Below are 19,581 nucleotides of genomic sequence, written 5' to 3' on the forward strand. Positions count from 1 at the left end.
GCTCACGGGCCCAGCCGCTCCGGGGCATGTGGGATCCTCCCGGACCGGGGCACGAACCCATGTCCCCTGCATCGGCAGGCGGACTCTCAACCACTGTGCCACCAGGGAAGCCCCCTGGGGTATATATTTTTGAATTCCCCTTCCGTTCTCTAAGTTTCTCAGTTTCTACCCATCATCTTTATTTCTGCTTGTTTGGTGTCTGCCTTTCATGTTGGCAGTTTTCCCTGAAGGCTGGTGATTCTCAGCTGTCTGTCCCTATTTTCGATTTGAAGCGTTTGCATGCAGAATGGAAACTCTGGATGTGGTAGGTTGCTCTTGCCAGTGGGAGGATGCCCCCCGGGGGCTTTCATGGGGGGGAATGAAGCACAGGATACTCGGGGGAGGGGTTCTACTCACAGAGGTGACAGCAGGTGCAAAGGCCCTGGGGCAAGCGTGTGTCTGGCGTGCTTGAGGAACAGCAGGGGCCAGGGTGTCTAGGGCAAAGGGAGTGAGTTGGAAGCTGTGAGGTCAGCGAGGTCCCCACGAGCCTGGTCATACGGGCCTAGTAGGTTCAACCAACACACCCGTTTCCAGCCTTACCTGCAATCCCCAACACAGAGGAGCCTTGCTTCCAACACCCAGAGTCTCTGGGGTCCTGACCCGAGGTCGGGCCGGCTCCTCGCTCTGTGCACTGATGGCAGGCGGGGCGGTTTCCCTAATGCTCTTCGCCTCTATTTTCTTCCCATCCTGGTGCTGTGGACCGGTGACCGTCTCGCCTTCATTTATACATAATAGGGTCAGGTGCCCACATGCCTCCTGAGCTTCACACGTTACCTGGGGACTGGGCGTGCTTTTCTCAGCTCGTGGACAGCAGCACCTACCAGCTGACCTCCCTGGGCCCCGGCTCAGCTCTGCCCACGTGCCCGGGGAAGGGAGGGTGGGGGGGGGTGCGTCTCAAGGCTGGCCGCACAGTGCTCTGTTTAGGGGGACAGACTGCGTAACTTTAAACTCGTGAAACCTGGGTTTCCCATCTCAGCTGCGGTGCAGGGGTTCCGGGGAAGAGCTCTGATGACTCACCGCCTGCCCCTGACCAGGCGCCTACCCAGGGCCCCCCAGGGCCCTCATGATTCTGACCTCGAGACACATCCGTCACAGTCTTGCTCTCCACCTTGCCACCCCTCCCCCGATGTTGCACAATCAACCAGCCAACCAATGAATTAGGAAAACCTCCCTGTCCTGACCCCTGGCTGGTTCAGTCCATGGGGCAGCCCTCACTCACGTCATTCAAAGGGTAAAGATCAGCCCTGCTTTTCATAGGGGACCACGGCGGGCTGTCGGATGGGATGGGTTGATTCCCATCTTAGAGTTTTCTTCTGTCCTGTGGGTGCTGCACGTCTTGCTCAGAGTAAAGCCCAAGGCCCTTCCGAGTCACGGGGGCCTCTCCGGCCTCCACTTGCCCGCTCCCCCACTGGCTGGCCTCCTTGCTGCTCCTCAAACAGGCCAGGCATGCTCTGACCCCAGGGCCTTTGCACATGCCAGTTCCCGTCCCCCAGATATCAGCATGGCCCACTCCCTCCCTCGTTCCTGGCGTCTGCTCAAACATCAGAGGTCGTGCGAGGATCCCATCATGATACAGCCTGGTAGAGAGACACCCCTGTGTCTCTACCCGCTCACTCTGCTTCTCTTCAAGTAAGTTAGCAGCCCTGACGCATTCCCTGTATATCTGTTTAATTGTTCACCATAAGTCTGACTAATGCACACTCCGTGAGAGCAGGGGCGTCGCTGTTCATTGATGCATTTCCCAGCACCTAGAAGGGAGCGTGGCTCTAACCAGGAACTCCGTGTGTACTGGCTGGAATAATGAACTTGAAAACCGATTCTTCTTCATCATAGATCAGCACAGTAGATCAGCCAGAACACGGGTTTCCCAGGTTCCTATGCCGAATCTAGAAACACGACTTCCTCTTCCCTGTTTCTATGGGAACACAGAGTCTGAATCCCAAATAAGAAGAACTTTTTAAAGAAGCTACTTAAAAATGAATGGCTTCCCCGACCGCATGCCCTAAGCAGGGATCACGGGCAGGAGGGCTTAGAGGGATCGGCCAGGCCACAAAGGGGAAGGGGGGGGGGGGGGCGGGCAGTAAGGAGCGGTAGGGACTGCAGCAGGTTGGCAAGTGGCGACCTTCCCAGAGGGGCAGTGCTCCCCAAACCTGGCCAAATGCCAACACACACAAAGGCTGCCTGCATGTGCCCACGCTTCCTAATTATTCGACGGGAGCTGGAAATTGGAATGTTTATATGAAATTTCTGGATATTTAAATGTTGGCAAAGAATTTGGTTTTTAAAGAACTCTGGGCAGGCCACAAAGTCACTGGGTTGAGATCCACCATCTGGATGGCAGGTGGCACACTGCAGACTGTGGCTCATTCCACCAGCAAATGTGGGAGAGCGGGGTGCCCCGGCCCGTGGCATGCCAGGTCTGCCCCGTGGAAGGTCAGCAGATCCCAAGACATGAGGCAGGTACCAGCGGTGCCCTGCTCCTGCCCCACCGAGCTGCTTCTAAACACACCAGAGAAACACACGCAAAGAAGCAAAAAGAATCTGGCTGGACAGAAAAAAATAGTTTTTCACTGTCACTCATGGAAAGGGCTCAGCTGAAACCTGATATTTCGTAACCCACCCTGTGAGGGTTTAAATGCTGCTTCTCACAGAGCACACGTGAAGGGGGCTTGAAAGTGGAGAGGCCATGTGAGGACACAGAGAGAAGGCGGCCATCTGCAAGCCAGGAAGAGAGCCCTCGCCAGGAACCAGAGGGCTGGCACCTTGACCTTGGCCTCCCCGGCCTCTAGGACCGTGAGTAATAAACGCCTGTCTGAGCCACCCCACCTGTGGGACGTGTCACAGAGGCCAATGTGGGACTTGACACACCACGGGCAATGCAGATGTCACCTTCGGGTGGCTGTATGGCCCAGCTCCCACACCGTGGCTTTCCTAGTAGCTTTCATTGGTGGCAAAGAGCAGAGATGCACCCAAGCTGGTGACAATTTTCACAGAGGGCAGAAGGGAAACCAAGGAGTGAGCCTGGTGCAGGGCCAGGCAGGAGGGCACCCGGGGACTTGAGCAGTGGGAACTTGTGAGCTCGCAACTTGACAACCACCAGTGGGCTCTTGTGTCAGTGTCCTGGGGCCACTGGAACAAATGACTACAAACAACTGGCTTCAAGCAGCAGCACCACATCCAGTTCTGGAGACCACAGTCCAAAATCAGTATCACTGGGCCATAAACAAGGTGTGGGAAGGGCCGTGCTCCCTCCAGAGGCTCCAGGGGAGGGTCTTTCCTGCCTCTCCCAGCTTCTGGGGGCTGCAGGTGCTCCTTGGCTTGTGGCCGTGTCCCTCCAGCCTCTGCCTCCATCTTCACGTGGCCTCCTCTGTGCATATCCCGTTAGAAGGACCCTTGTGATGACACCGAGTCCTCCCGGATAATCCAGGGTAACCCCCCATCTCAAGATGCTTAACCCCTTCTGTGAAGTCCTTGCCGTACAAGGTCACATTTGCAGGTTCCGGGGATTAGGACCTAAATCTTCTGGGGCCGTTATTCAGCCCAGAACACTGCCCTTCCACGTGGGGGCCCCTGCAGCCCTCGCCCGTGCCTGCCGCAGGGGTCGCCTCCTTCCCGAACACGCCACGCTCTTCCCAGACCCCTGGCCTTTGCTCATGCTCCGTCCCCCTGGAACGCTGTGCCCACACAGCGGCCCCGCCTCCGCTCCACAGATGTGTCACCGCCTCACACCTGTGTCCTCGGGCCCCTCACTCAGCCCTGCTTTCTCTTCTGGTCACCTGCCACGACGTGCCCGTTTCACTTGGTGGCGGCGGTGCCCGTGAGGCTCTGGTCCCCCCTCACCACAGTCCCCGCTCCTCCCCCCGCTGGTCCACCCACCCAGACACAGAACATCATCCACGTGGCCCAGGCGTGAGGCCAGGTGCACGGGTCCAGGTGAGCTGAAGGTCAAGCTGGGATCTGTCTTTGGGCCCATCGTGGATGGCGTGCAGGGGTCACGTGGGTGCTGGTCTCCCTGAGCAGGGGGGGAAGGAGGCCCTGCGACCGCCTCAGAGGACGAGGGGAGGAGGCATGGTGTGCCCGGCAGGGATGGAGTTACAGGCATGGTCACGGCCTCTGAACCCGGAGCTTGACGCGCTCCTCCAGAGGGCCGGAGTGTGTGCACGCGTGCATGTCCGCATGTGTGCACGCACACGTGTGTCTCTGTGTGTGTCCACGTGTCTGCGTGTGCGCGCGTGTGTGTCTGTGCCTTTAATGCAGTCTTGCGTTAACTCTGCAATTTCGCGATGTCACCTCACGCCATTTGTAGCACAGAAGGCCGCACGGCAGGAGAGGCCTGGGACCCTGCCCACGACATGCAACGGGGAAGCATAAGGTCACAGGAGAGAACGACAGCGCCTTGACCTTGCTCTACAATCTGTGTGGATTTTGACAAAATGCTGCTGAAGTCTTACTGTTGAGTCACTAATGAAGAAAGAAGTTCAGAAAGACAACTGGAGGACGCAGGGCCTCGAAGTGCCTGCTGAGCGGGTTCCATCGATTTCCCAGGAAAAGTACAACATCCGGAACACGAACAGCCCCCAGGGTGTCAGGCTGCCTTTGTCTCTGGGCCGCCTTCCAACCCAGCAGCAGCGGCTGGGAGCGCACGGAGAAGGACGGGGAGACTTGGTCACTCGCAAGGCATCACTGCATTGCATGGCGTCAGGCGTGACCTGAGAGAATCTCCATCCCTCCCCAGCTGTGCCCTGGATGAGCGAGCGCCATCAGAGCTCCGGGAGATGCTCATAGACCTGAAGGACAAGAGCCGGGATCTGACACTTCAGGAGAGACCCAAGGCCATTCCTGTGAGTGGAGTGGCCCCCAGAGAACATGCGATGGCTCGGCCAGTTCCCGGGCATCAGAGTGTCAGTCACAGAGGGACGGGCTCCAGGAAATGGATTTATGGGCATCTGCCAACACCCGGCTCGGCCCCATGATTTACTGCCTAAGACCCGAGGAATTTAAAACCCCTCCATCCTGGCTCTGGCCTCTCTCCTCCTTTTACATCCAGAGTGACGGTGGAGGAAGGACTCAGGGCCCCGGGCTGTGGGCAACCCTCACCGTACCCTTCGAGCTGCGGACCCCGGCGTCCACCCACCTCTCCATCCAGTGGGGACGATGGGAACCAGCATCAGGAATGACGCGTGTTAAAGACTGAGTGCCCGGTGGGCCATAGAGCCCCTGTTCCCTGGGCGGCAGCCAGCGTCCCCGGGCATGATGTTCACCAAAAAGACCCCACGGCCAGGACTTCTCCGTCCCCCGGCATCTTGTCCTCACACGCCCCTCCCTGTATGACAACTGGACGCTAGACCTTCCAGAATGTCTCTCATTGCCTCTCCCTGTCTTCCTCATCCTCTCCTCCCTCTGCTTCTGGACATCTGACGAGCAGCTGTGGAGGACACAACGGTGACACGTGTCGGGGCAGAGCTGCTTCCCCAAACACACAGGGGCTGGAATCCTTACCTCCAAACCCACGAAGCACCGTTGGAATGGAGCTGCTGGGGGCAAGAAGGGTTCAGATCAATCCTCCCGGGTATCAGCCAGAGCTCTCCAGGGAGACAGACCCATCGGATGTGTACACACACACACAAACACGCACTCACACACGCACGCACGCACAGATTAATTTTAAGGAATTGGCCCATGTGATAGTGGGGCAGGCTGGTGGCGGGAACCCTAGACGGGCTCTCCGTGTTACAGTGTGGAGGCAGAATTCCTTCTTCTCGGGAACCCCAGTTTTTGCTCCCAAGGACTCCGACTGATGGGATGAGGCCCCACCGCATCCTGGAAGGCTCATCTCCTTTACCGAGTCAACTGCTGACGTGAACCGCACCCATACGGCACCTTCACGCACCGGCGCCTAACCCAGCGCACACCACAGCCCACCCGCAGACGGCCGTTCCTCTGTCCCCCACCCCAGCTGTACTCCCCCTTCACTTAGACCTTCCACCTCCGCAGAATTCCTTCCTTCCCATTTCTCTTTATCTTCAGAACCAGGACAGGTTTGCTCCCTTGGACTGAGCGATCCAAAAAGCAAGGAATCCCTGATGCTGTGCGCTCCATCTCCGGATGCAAGATGAATCACAGGCCAGAAGGATGTGCCTGCCTCACCCCAGACCACAGAGCCCTGGACCTGTGGTCAGAAGGCCTGGGGCTCACAGACTCGGCCACTAACTGATTCAGGACTCCTAGGCTTAACATCTCTAACTCCACGTGTCCTATAAACTGGGCAAAAAATGCCTACCTTGTTGGGCTGTTGAACATTAAACGAGAATACACAAAAGAGCATCTGTGAGCTTTAAGATTCTGTGCAACTGGGGACTTCCCAGGTGGGCCAGTGGCTAAGACGCCACAATCCCGACGCAGGAGGCCTGGGTTCGATCCCTGGTCAGGGAACTAGATCTCACACGCACGCCGCAACTAAAAGATCCCACATGCCGCAACTAAAAGATCCCATGTGCCGCGACTAGGACCCAGTGCAGCCAAATAAACAAACAAATAAATATTTTCTAGAGAAAGATTCTGTGCAACTGGGAAGATTCATCATCATCTCTATGCTCATCAGGACCCTGACCACCATCAGCACCACCAACATCGTCATCAATGTTATGGACTGAATTGTCTCCCCCAGAATTCATACGCTGAAGCTCTAAGCCCCGCTGTGACGATATTTGTAGATAGGGCCTTTAGAAACATAATTAAGTTTAAATGAAGTCATAAGGGTGGGACCCTAATCAGACGAGATTCTTGTTCCTACAAGAAGAGGAAGAAACACCAGAAAGCTCTCTCTCTTTCTCTCTCTCTCCATCTTTCTACATGTTGCACAGAAGAAGTACCAATGAGTAGGTGCAGGAAGAGAGCCCTCACCAGAAACCAGATCTGTGAGCACGTTGACCTTGGACTTGCAGCCTCCAGACTGTGAGGAATAAATGTCTGTTGTTTAAGCCCCCGAGCCTGTGGTACTCTGTGATGGTGGCCCGGGCTGATTCAGTCACCATCATCACCACCGTCACCACCGTCACCATCATCACCACCGTCACCGGCATCACCATCGTCACCACCGTCACCACCATCACCATCATCACCACCGTCACCACCGTCACCGGCATCACCATCGTCACCGTCACCACCGTCACCACCATCACCATCGTCACCGTCACCATCGTCACCACCGTCACCACCATCACCATCATCACCACCGTCACCATCGGCACCACCGTCACCATCGTCACCGTCACCACCGTCACCACCATCACCATCGTCACCACCGTCACCGGCATCACCACCGTCACCACCGTCACCACCGTCACCACCGTCACCGGCATCACCATCGTCACCACCGTCACCACCATCACCATCATCACCACCGTCACCACCGTCACCGGCATCACCATCGTCACCGTCACCACCGTCACCACCATCACCATCGTCACCGTCACCATCGTCACCACCGTCACCACCATCACCATCATCACCACCGTCACCATCGGCACCACCGTCACCATCGTCACCGTCACCACCGTCACCACCATCACCATCGTCACCACCGTCACCACCGTCACCGGCATCACCACCGTCACCACCGTCACCACCGTCACCACCGTCACCGGCATCACCATCGTCACCGTCACCACCGTCACCGTCACCACCGTCACCATCATCACCACCGTCACCGGCATCACCATCGTCACCACCGTCACCGGCATCACCATCGTCACCACCGTCACCACCGTCACCATCGTCACCACCATCACCATCGTCACCACCGTCACCACCATCACCACCGTCACCATCATCACCACCGTCACCGGCATCACCATCGTCACCACCATCACCATCGTCACCGTCACCATCGTCACCACCGTCACCATCGTCACCACCGTCACCACCGTCACCGGCATCACCACCGTCACCACCGTCACCACCATCACCATCGTCACCGTCACCATCGTCACCACCGTCACCACCGTCACAAGTAATGTCGTGAGTACTCCCTCCTGTTCCTTCAGAAATTCACCTCTGTCTCTCTTGATTCTCAAACCTGAGTGATGTCAGCGTCTCTAGGGGGCTTGTGAGAACACAGGACCCGAAGCCCTGCGCCCAAGCTTCAGATTCCGGGTGCCTGAGGGGATGCCTGGGAGTCTGCATTTCTCTCAAGTCCCTGATTCCTGCTGTCGCTACTCCAGCCTTTGGATTAAATCATTAAGCAAAGCTTGGCCACATGAAGTCTGTCAAATATTCCAAGGTTTCTTAGAAAAGCCCAGGCCCACAACAGCAGCTGAATATCATCAAAGCTTCCCAGGTGGACATACTGGGTCCCTGTTAAATGGCGGGGCAGGCCATCATTCCCCCCGAAATCAATGGTGTTGATTCATCACTGGGAGGGAAGGACCGTGCATGCTGGGGACATTTTACAGGCAAGGCGCCGAATACTGAATTAAGTCTCTTTGTGCCGTGAAAACACGAGAAGGTGGGAGACATGAGGGGGAGACCAGCTCCCGGCACACGCAGTCGGAGCCCGTGCTGGGCGTGCAGGGCAGGCATCCCAGGCTTCGGTTCCGCCCGTTACATGACCAGTGTCTGCAGGGCACAAAGTCCTATTATTCAAGCGTGTTTGCATAATTGTCTTCCTGAATCATTTGGGGCACTTGATTGATTATCGTTAGCAAAATAGAGACAGATGGCCTTGGGTCTGAGCTGGTGCGAATTTGCTGCCAGGCGGGTGCACGACGCTTCCTGCCAGGCCTCCTGGAAGAAGGGGTGTCCCTGCCCTTAGGCGGTCGCTGCCCGTGGTGAGGGGACAGGAGTGGGGACACTCAGGGAGGTCACTGACAGTGACGTTCTGTCCTGGACGCCGTGCACAACTCACTCCCCTGGAGCGCCAGGTGGCAGTTACAGACCTCTACCCAGAAGGGGAGAAATGGCTCCTCTTCTATCACCTACGCCTTTACCATGAATCAAAGGGCATTAGCTGCTCTTCTCTAAGCAATTTAAGCACCGTTCTGACTTCAAAGAAAAAAAAAAAAAGGACCAAAGAAAGATATTATTTAATGGCAACAAAATATTTAAACCAAGGCCACCAACCCACTGCTGAGCCCAAAAGGGCAGATGGGTCCCAGCACGAAGTGGGAAGAGCCCACGGCTCCCTCATCATCACCACTGGAAAGAGAACAGGCTTTTGGGGCGAAACCGTAGTCTTTATAGACCCGTGAGCACAGCAGGAACTCACTTCCGTGACCCATTTCCCATTACATATCTTCAAGCCACGGATTCAGAGTAAAATCCAGGCCCGTCAGTTCTCATGAACTGAGCAAAGTGGTTAATGACGATTGCTAGACATCCAGCCCAGTCTGGGGATTGAACTGGTTCATTCTCAAGGCATCAAGCTCGTCTGTATTAGTAGTATCTAAGGAGAGGATTAGTCAAGTCGCCCGTGGAAGCCAGGTCTGAATGAAAGACCTCCCTCAGCTCAATAAGATGTAAAACTTACTTCCAAATAAAAAGAATCGCAGTCACCTCAACGTTCAGTTCGAGCGGAGCGGGCTGTGTTTAGGATGAGAAAGCATTTCTATAACTTTGAAAAAGTTATAGCCAAAAAAACAAGTTTTTCCACCCTAAACCATCTGGCCAGCTGCCTCCAAGTTCCACGAGCCCCATGTTTATAAAATGGGATATTAGCCATAAGAAAGGATGAAACAGCGATACACACTACAACACTGATGGACCTTGAAAACATAATGGTGAGCAAACGAAGCCAGACACAGAAGACCACCTGTTGTCCGATGCCATCCCCACGGAATGTCCAGAAGAGGCCTGTCCACGGGGAAGAGAGCGGATGAGTGGTTGCCTAGGGTCCGCGGGAGGGAGGAACGGGGAGGAACTGTCGGTGGGTACAGTTTTCCTTGGGGTGATGAAAAAGTTCTTAACTACACAGAAGTGATGCTACCACATCATGCGTGTGCTGAAGGTCACTGAATTGTACACATTGATATGACTACGACGGTACATTTTGTGTAATACGTATTTTACCACGATTAAAAAAGCCAGGACCCTGGCTTCTCACTCCACCATGTAACCCCACGGCCACTCTGGACCGGGTCGTTCACCCTTCACCGAGGATAGCAGGCCGGGTGAGGGCACCGGATGAGGGCAAGCCAGCTCCCTCCCGGTAGATTCTTACCAAGATCTCCCCATTCCCGGGATCAGCACGAAGCCAGGCTGCCCCACAGCTGCTGCAGTGGACGGCATCCACGTCTCTGCTGCCTTTCCCAAGCTGCCTGCGTGAATCGCCCCCCCGGAGGCATCGCTGCATTAGCGATGCTGTTCGGTCTAACTGGAAGGAAGCCAGTGTGCACTGGCAAACTGAAAGAGGGCCGCAGCTCCACACACAGACCCCGTCCCCGACGGAAGGGCTGAGCTCGTGTCAGCACACACAGAGGATGTGCGGGAACGCGACGACACGGCGTCTCCGGGGGTTTGATGAGTCCGCTTACCTGAATGGGGTCTGGCTGTTGTAGTTCTTCAAGTCCTTATTCCACCCCGAAACAGCAGCACGCGCGCACAGCTGTCCTGCAGAGAAGGAAGAAGAAATCCGTGTGTAAAGCGGTGGCACAGGCATCCTCTAGAGAAGCCTGTTCACAGGGCGATCTCACAAGAATTCAGAGAGAAACGGAAACGCAAAGTCAACAGGAGGGCATTTTTGTTCGTCGGAGAGGCCAGGAGGAGGGTGGACAGGCCCTGGATGCTGTCAGCTGAAGCTTCACTGCTGCAGACTTTGGAGAGCAGCTCAGCAGAATCTGCAAAAATTTCAAATACATCCATCCCACGGCCGGTGATTCCACTTTTTTAAGACCATCTACAGAGATCTTTGCACGTGCGTATAAAATACATAATAATAGAAAGGCTGCAAGTAAAATACAAAAGGAAGAGAAAACCTGGAGATGGCAAAAATGTTCTAAAATAAAGGAAAGTGGAATCATTCTGGAACATTCTTTTTTTTTCCAAAACAAACAACTTTTTATTGAAGTATAGTGATTTACAATGTTTCAGAGAAGTACAGCAAAGTGATTCAGTTATACATATATATGTATATTCTTTTTCAGATGCTTTTCCATTATAAGTTATTACGAGATATTGAATATAGTTCCCTGTGCTCTACAGTAAGTCCTTGCTATCTATATTTTATATAGAGTAGTCTATACATGTTAATCCCAAACGCCTAACTTGTCCTTCTTCCCCTCCTCTTCTTTCCACTTGGGTAACCCTAAGTTTTTTCTCTATGTCTGTAAGTCTCTCACCTGTTTTGTAAATAAGTTCATTTGTGTCATATTTTAGATTCCACATATAAGCGATATGATATGTCTTCTCTGTCTGACTTACTTCACTTAGTATAATCATCTCTAGGTCCATCCGTGTTGCTGCAAATGGCGTTATTTCATTCTTTTATGGCTGAGTAAGAGTCCCTTGTACATATGTACCACATCTTCTTTATCCATTCCTCTGTCAGTGGACACTTAGGTTGCTTCCATGTTCTTGGCTATGGTTCAATAGTGCTGCTATGAACATTGGGGTGCATGTATCTTTCTGAATAAAATGCAGTTTTGTCTGGATATATGCCCAGGAGTGGGATTGCCGGATCATATGGTAGTTCTATTTTTAGATTTTTAAGGAACCTCCATACTGTTCTCTATAGAACATTTCTTTGCCGAGCAGTGGTAGCAAAAACAAGAAGGCAGACCGATATAAACTGACAAGAAAAATACCCAAGAATGTCTAAGTAGAAAACGTGAGTCTTAGAACAATGATATAGCTTAATTTCACTTACATTTTAAAGCCAGTATTATAGAAAGCAAAGAATACGTCTGGAAAGATGTAACCAGTTAAGGGTTTTACTTTCTCAAGAAGGAGAAGGGATGACGGAGTAAATCTTTTGTTATTATTATTTTCTGTACTTACATTTTCTAACGTTTTTAAAAGGCAGCCAATAGTCATTTCTTGTGGATTTGTACAATGAAAATCAATCTATTCCTGTCCACTTATTGAGCATCTACTATTCACCCGGAGAGGCCAACCCTTTTTGAAACTCCTGATGGGGAGGGTGGGGACAAATACCCACGGATAAAAAGACATGCGCAAGGGAGTTCCCTGGTGGCCTAGTGGTTAGGATTCCGGGCTTTCACTGCCGTGGCCTGGGTTCAATCCCTGGTCGGGGAACTGAGATCCCGTAAGCTTCATGGTGCAGCCAAAAAAAAAGACAAGTGGAAGCACATGGCGATAGAAGCAGTGGCGATATGAACACCTTGCCTCATAGATGCGGCTGGGCTGTTATGACGGGCAAATTACACTTTGGGAAGAGAGTCTGGATGATCAAAGTGCCCGCAGGTGCCGGCGCCTCATGCAGCTGGGCTGCTCCGACTTCTACAGGTCTCTGCACAGGGCTCCAGTGCAGGTCGTGGTCAACCCCCAGCCCTGGGCCCATCTCCCTGGTCCACCTCCAGCTATAGAGTCCAGAGCAGAGGCAACGGGCGTGGTCACCCAGGGTGGACACGCGGTAACTGCACAGTGATGAGTAAATGAAGCCACTGACCAGGGTCCCCCCAGGGGCCTGCTTACGGGGCCAGGCCGACAGCCCCACCCCAGCCCAAGGGGACCTGCCGTCCCGGGAAGAGTAGGGCCGAGGCCAGGGCACACGGCACGCGCCGGAGGACCTGGAGAAAGAGGAGGCCTGAGACGAAAGCTGAAAATCCAGAGACAGAAGGCGGGCGGGCGGTGCCCAGGGAGGGTGGGAGCTGGGGAGTGGTCTGCGGTGATGAAAACGTTCTATTACTGACCGTGGGGAATGGTTACCCAACCGTGTACACAGACTGAAAAACACTGAACGGTATATTTTAGATGGGCAAACTGTATGGTGTGTGAGTTATATCTCAATAAACGTGTCATGTATTAGAAAAGTAAGAGAGATAGAGACAGAGTCAGAGACCAAGAGACCACAGAGACTGAGGGAGACACAGAGATAGACAGAGACAGAGAGACCAAGAGAGACACACAGAGAGAGACAGAGAGAACAAGAGAGACACGGAGACCAAGGGAGACGCAGAGATAGACAGAGACAGGGGAGCACGCCTGCTGACAACGCCGGCAGGAAGATCACTCTGTGACCACGAGGTCCAGCCAAGAGCACATCTGGGTCAGGCAAAGCACAGCTGGGGCGGCCCTGGTCCCTGTGACCTGGGCGAGGGCCCCCCTGGGGCCTCCACTGCGCGGATGACGACTTTAATGAGGAAACCCACCTGTGCACGCAGCACACAGGAGCCGAGGCGGAGGGACTCTTGTTCTCTGAGCCGCGGTCAGGGAGGCCTCGGACAGGGCGGGGAGCTGCTCACACACCCCGCGGCCAGGGGTGGGCGGACTTGAGCTCGCAGGGAAAGACTGTCGTCGGGCTGCGGGGGTCCCGGGGCCTTAGCTGTACCCTTGGGTGGCCTGTGAGGGTCACTGCAGGACTTAGGGGTGCTTGCTGCACGGGCCTGGAGGACGCTGCCTTCGTGGACCGCTGCGGGCAAAGAGGGGCCCGGGGTCCACGTCGGGGTGGGTCCCCAAGAAGGGGCAGAGGGACATGGGGCTGTCAGGAGTGAGGACAGACCCCGTGGGGTGGCGTGCGTGAAGAACACCTGAAGATAGAGGTTAGGAGAGAAAAAGGCAGTGGAAGGACACACTCGCCAGGAGCCCCACTGTGTCCTGAAACAGCCGTGAGTGTGTGAGCTCGTGCCCTGGTTCAGAGGGTGGGCAGGACCCGCACCACAATATAGGGGTGGAAACTGCAGGGAGACCTGAGGCTCTGTCTACACTGTTTGCACCTTTTCCACGAGCGTTCGCAGTGCTTTGAGTAACTAAAAGCATTTGAGAAAACTTAAAAAGATGTACTATGCGTGGCAAACACACCTTTCATATCTGGGGTGCAGTGGAACCCAGGGTTTAAAAGAAGAGTCCCGGGCGTTACTTCAAGTGGACTGAAGGCCGGTGAAGACCGCGCCCCGCCCGGGTCTTATTTTATTCCAGTCTCAACTCCCGCTCGGCTGGGTCTGTAGGTCAAGTTCTATTCAAACACAGACCCCTGAGCTTTCCAGTCCTGCCCCAGCCTCCTTACCCCTGGCTGGGTTTCCGGAAGCTGCTCCAGCATCCCTTTCTCCCCTTGAATTACACCTAGCTGGATCTTGTTAATTACAACCCGAAGTAAATTAATTTAATTAATTAAAATGACCGTGCTGTCGTGCCTCAGCCAGCAACGTCTGCAATGAGAGAAAAAAAGCCGAGGATGTTTGAAAGAGTCCTGGCGCGGAGGGAACACAGAGCCGGGAGACGGGCGGAGCTTGGAACACAGAGCCGGGAGATGGGCGGAGCTTGGGCAGGTTACATCTGGGGTGTGGGCGTGCAGGTGAGAGAGAAGAAAGAGTGAATTCCTGAGGCAACAAGCGGGGGAGACCCCACCAGGGGCACAGGGGACCCGAAGGCTGCCTGGGGGGGGTCTCCCCCTGAAACGAGTTCACACTGGGCCTAAGTGTGCCCTGGCCCGACTCCAGGGCAGCCTGGGAGGACCAGCCAGGTGGGCATCCTCAGATGCCCAGAGCTACTGGCCTATCAGGACCCCGAACGAGAGCCTGACCCGGCGACTCCTTGGAAACGCTCCCCACGCTCAGCAAGGGCTTCCACTGAAAACTCCCATTAGAAAGGAGGTTGGTTTCCTATGAAGGTAAGAATAAACCCTCGTCAGGCAATGCCAGGCACACTCTCTTGGGAGGAATCCAGCCAGGATCCCAGAAGACTCCTCTGCTCACCCACGGACGGGCAACTCTGAGTCAATATTAACCAACCTGAAGGTACACACCCCCTGACTCTAATATTTACCAGACTTCAAAGGGAGAGCACGTCCCGGAGAGCGATTTCAAAACGGAAGGGCAAGTGTTTCACGGGGCTTCTGAACAATGACACTGTGTGTGTGTGTACACAGGCACATGTGTGTGTGTGCGCGCGCATGTCTTTGCACGTGTGTGCATGTAAGTACAGGGGTGTGTGTGTGCGCGTGTGTCCGTGTGCAGGCACGGATGCTTTGCAGTTCAGAAAACACATCTACCTGCTCCTTGAGTCCACTCTCACAGCAGCCCCGCAAGGGGCTAGTAGGAGGCCCATTTCACAGGTAAGGCAGCAGAGGCCAGGAAGGGTTAAGTGAAAAACTGCGGCGTCAGAAAGGGAGGAAAAGGAGAAGTTGTGACCCAGAGGCGTTGCTAATGGAAGCCTAGCTCTTCCCTTGCACGACCGCTAGCTGCCCGAGTTCCCTTGTGAGGGAGGTGTGTCTTCGTCCTTTTAAACAAGTACATCAGGTACAGATACAACCTGTGTGTTTTGAGGGCCAAGGCTTCAGGAGGAATATCCAATTATCTTCTGGGCATGACTTGCGGAGAAATGACCCTTAACAAACGCACCCTCCTCTCCTCCCCGAGCATCTTGAGGGTCGCCCTGTCCTGGGCAAGGCATGCAGCCCCTGGGGTCATCACCCCCTGCAGGAGCCCAGGTGATGTCGCTTTCATCTTACACATGAAGACGCAGGCCCCCAAAATGTATTCACGCATGCAAGCAACGAGTCGGTACTGAGTGTTGGCCACGCCACATACCATCCCAGACCCCGGGGACACACAGCACCACGCAAACCATACAAGACGGTCATGTGATGGAGAAAGTGAGGGCGGGTGGTCAGGGAAGGCCTCCCTGAGGTGGCGGCCTCCAAGCTGAGCCTCAGCCTCGAGGAAAGAGCCATGTGGCAAAGGGGGGAAGTGTTCCTGGCAGAGGAAGCAGCAAGTGCAAAGGCCCCGGGGCTGCAGGAGGCCGGGGCCAGGGGCCAGGAGAGGAGCTGCGGTGGGGGGGGGGGGGGGACAAGGGCCTTCTGGGTCACAGGGAACGCAGACTGACCCACGTGGCACAAAGCCACTCCAGTGTTCTGCAGAAAGTGAGGGAATAAAGACCGGGAGGCAGGAGATGGGTGGGGGAGGGGGGTGAATGCAGCGGTCCAGGGCAAGGATGCCAGTGGCCTGGGCCAGGCTGGGAGGGGACAGAAGGGGGCTGACCAGACCCGGGAGAGGGGTCGTGAGGCCCAGTAAGGCCACCCAGACTTCAGGCTGGAGCCACAGGGAGTCGGGCACTATGCACACAGGGGGAGGAGCCGTTATTGGAGCCACCCACGCCATCTCCACGGGGATGTCGCCACGGGGTGGACATCACTGCCAGAGCCCAGGGGAGAGATGAGTCGGCGCGTTGGGACCCAGCCGGCGGTGTTTTCTGGAAGAGGTACCTAAGGACACAGACAGGCCTGCCTGAGGTCACCGTGGGGAGAACTGGGGCAATGGAGTGGGTGGCACGGACGCCAAGAGAAGATGCCCCGGAGCGGCTGAGCTGCGTGGGGACAAGGCGTGACCGCGGCGATGCCACCCGCTGCCCCGAGCAAGAAGGGGTGGAATCTGGCCGGAGTGTCCTGTAAGAGAACAGGGGCAGGAAGTGGACGCTGCGAGTCCAGCAAGGTCTGGACGAGACCTGCGGTGCAGACGTAGTGAGAACTGAAGGCGGACGCGCTCGTGCAGCCGAGGCAACACGCGGAGGAGATGGCGGCGCCTGCGCGTGCGCACGCGGCCCAAAGATGGAGGAGGAAAGGCCAAGACAGGCGCTCTGAGCGTTTTGCTTCAAATTACCCAGGATGGGCCGGCTTCAACTCCGGATTTCCAAGTCCCCCCGCCCCCGGAGCTCTCATTTCCACTGCACCGAGGCCGTCTTCGCATAAGTGTCACAGACGTGAACTACTGAATACTCCAAATGATAAGTCAGGAACTCATTTCCTGTTTAAACGATCCCTTGAACGGAGCCTGTCCAAGCAGACACAAGCCCAAGAAGAGCCTAGATGCGTGCGATCAGTAAAATTTTAAAGTGTAAAGAGCTGGGAAGTTGATGTCACCAGAGCGAGGTTGGAACCTGGCTCCACAGACCACCCTCCTTTGAAGGGTGGTGCCCCAAAGACCATGCTGCACACACGCCGTGGCACACACGCCGTGGCACGCGCCTTCACCTGACTTGTGACCAGTGGAGCCCCATCCTCCCCCCAGTCGAGTCGTGTCCCCAAAGCCTGGGGGAGGAGAAATACAGGGTGGGTTTCGAAGCCCAGCTTTGGCATTTACCAGCTGAGCTGCTTTGGACCAAACCTGCATCTCCTGGCCTGTACAAGGGAATGACAACCAACAGTAGCCACCACAGGCTCGTTGGGGGGATCTAAGGGGAAGGACCGTGGGGACGCCTTTCTACACGCCCTCAACGCCCAGGGGATGATTACCCCTGTGATTGCCCCCACGGAGGCCCCCATCAGCTACTATGACGACTGCTCTGCGGGATTCGGACAGGACACAGAGACACAAACAGAACACAGCCTGTCTCTTTACTTTGGCTCTCACTAGAACCAAGAGGCCTGCTCCACAGAGGCGGGGTTTATTTTTCTATCTTCCAGACAAATTGGCCCGGCCTAGTAACCTTTGATATTTAATACTCCTTCCCTTCCTTCCTTATCCAAGGTGGAAAAACAAACACCAGGCTGCGTCCCTCCCTCTGGTGCTCCTGGAAAGCCAGCAACAGATGGAGGGAGTTGGTAGATTAGATGCAATTTGCTACTTACAGCCAAAGCCCTAATTAGTTGATTTCGTAAGAGAAGAAGAGAGAATATTCCGATCACCGTGTGTTTTACTGGAAGTGTACAGATGAGGTCTGCCTAAAATTGATGAAACACACACAATCAATCCATAAATTTGATGCTTTCATATTTAATGAGAAGCTTTGTAAGTCAAATTAACAGCAATGTGGGCAGTATCCAAATCACCACCTTCACCGTCAACATCACCATCACCACCATCATCATCACCATAGTCACCATCCATCACCATAGTCACCATCCATCACCACCATCGTCACCATAGTCACCATCCATCACCACAGTCACCATCCATCACCATCACCACCATCATCACCATAGTCACCATCCATCACCATCACCACCACCATCACCATCATCACCATAGTCACCATCCATCATCACACCATAATCATCACCATTACAGCCACTCTTACTGAAAATCTGCCGTGCGCCAGGCATGCCATATGTTTGCTTTCTATTTTAAGCCTCTTAGCAACCCTGCAAGCTGGGTATAATTATCTCCATATTACAGAGGAGGGATTTTATGAAACCCAGACTGCCATGGCTCCCTGCATTGCAACTCTACCTAGAGGCTGCTTCTTAGTGCCTTTCCCTGACTCCCATCCTGACCCAAAAGCACTGTGTCCCCACGGCTGGGACAGTCTATTTCTCAACGTTTCTCCCTAGAGTGCCCTGTACAGCACCCCTTTCTGCTTGAAGCTGCAGAGCGGTTTCTCTTGCTGGCCCTGAGCCTGGCCTCACACAGCCATACACATCCCATGTATGGAGAAATTGAAAGTGGACACAGCGGGGAGGCCAGCACACCGGTGACTTGGGGAGGACAGGACTTCAGGTCAGGTACCATTGCCGGGTGCGCCAGACAAAGGCTCAGGGACCTCCATCCCTCCCTCCATTCCTCTCGGACAGGTCATCACAAGGACGCTAGTGTGTACGGAGCTATGCATCTCTGAATCACACTGGGAGGCCGAATGGACCGGCTTCTCTTAGTACATCAGTGAGATGCCTCAACGGCTGAGGCGGGGCTGAGGGAAAAGGTTAAAGGTCACACTAGCATCCCAGGGAAGGGGCACGAGGGATTAATGAAGCTGGATCCCAGAACACTTGCTGACTCCCAACTGGACATGCTGTCCAGGGGCTATGGGGCCACCAGGCACCAGTCTGTGACCCTCTGTGATGGCCCCTGGCACATAATGCAAGGCAGGGTGTCCAAAACGGGAGATGCCACCAAAGGCACTTCTAGCCATGCTGCCACAGAGGGACAGATGGGTGGAGCTGGACAGCAGTAGGCTGGCCCCGGAGGTCCCAGGACCCTGGAGAGGGGACAGCTCTCACTCCCTGACGGGGCCTCCCTGGCATGCTAGGAGGAAGGCACTCAGCCCTGGAGTGGGGAGTCTGTCCTTACCTTACGTCTGGTGAGAGGACAGATGCAGCCTTCTATGCCTGGCTGGGCCTGGCGAACTGGGGCCCGCAGGCTAACCTGGACCGCTGCCTGTTTTATAAATAAAGTTTTATTGGCACACAGCCACACATTAATCCGCATATCATCTGTGGTTAAGTTCACACTGCAGCGGCAGAGTTGAGTAGCTGTGAAGAAGTCCACGTGGTCTGAACAGCCAGAATATTTACTAAGTGACTTTACAGAAAAAGTCTGCTGGACCCTCTAACCTAAGGCAGGAGTGGAGGGGTTTTCCTGAGAGCCCTGGGCAGCTCTGGGCCCTCCTAGAGTCATCAGCCGAGGGTGGGGACAAATCTGGAGGAGGCAGAGTGAC

At 54.9% G+C, this 19,581-nt stretch overlaps 1 protein-coding gene across 1 annotated transcript in view; it reads right to left on the reverse strand.

The window, feature by feature from the left end:
* SHANK2 (SH3 and multiple ankyrin repeat domains 2) overlaps window positions 1–19,581 on the reverse strand; it is a 544,666-nt gene that overhangs the window by 378,990 nt on the left and 146,095 nt on the right. The window contains 2 exon segments of the mRNA XM_032638880.1: window positions 10,569–10,608; window positions 10,611–10,644. Of these exon segments, the coding sequence (XP_032494771.1) occupies window positions 10,569–10,608; window positions 10,611–10,644 (74 nt within the window).

The sequence above is a fragment of the Phocoena sinus genome, chromosome 8 (assembly GCF_008692025.1).
Source record: "Phocoena sinus isolate mPhoSin1 chromosome 8, mPhoSin1.pri, whole genome shotgun sequence".
Lineage (NCBI taxonomy): Eukaryota > Metazoa > Chordata > Mammalia > Artiodactyla > Phocoenidae > Phocoena > Phocoena sinus.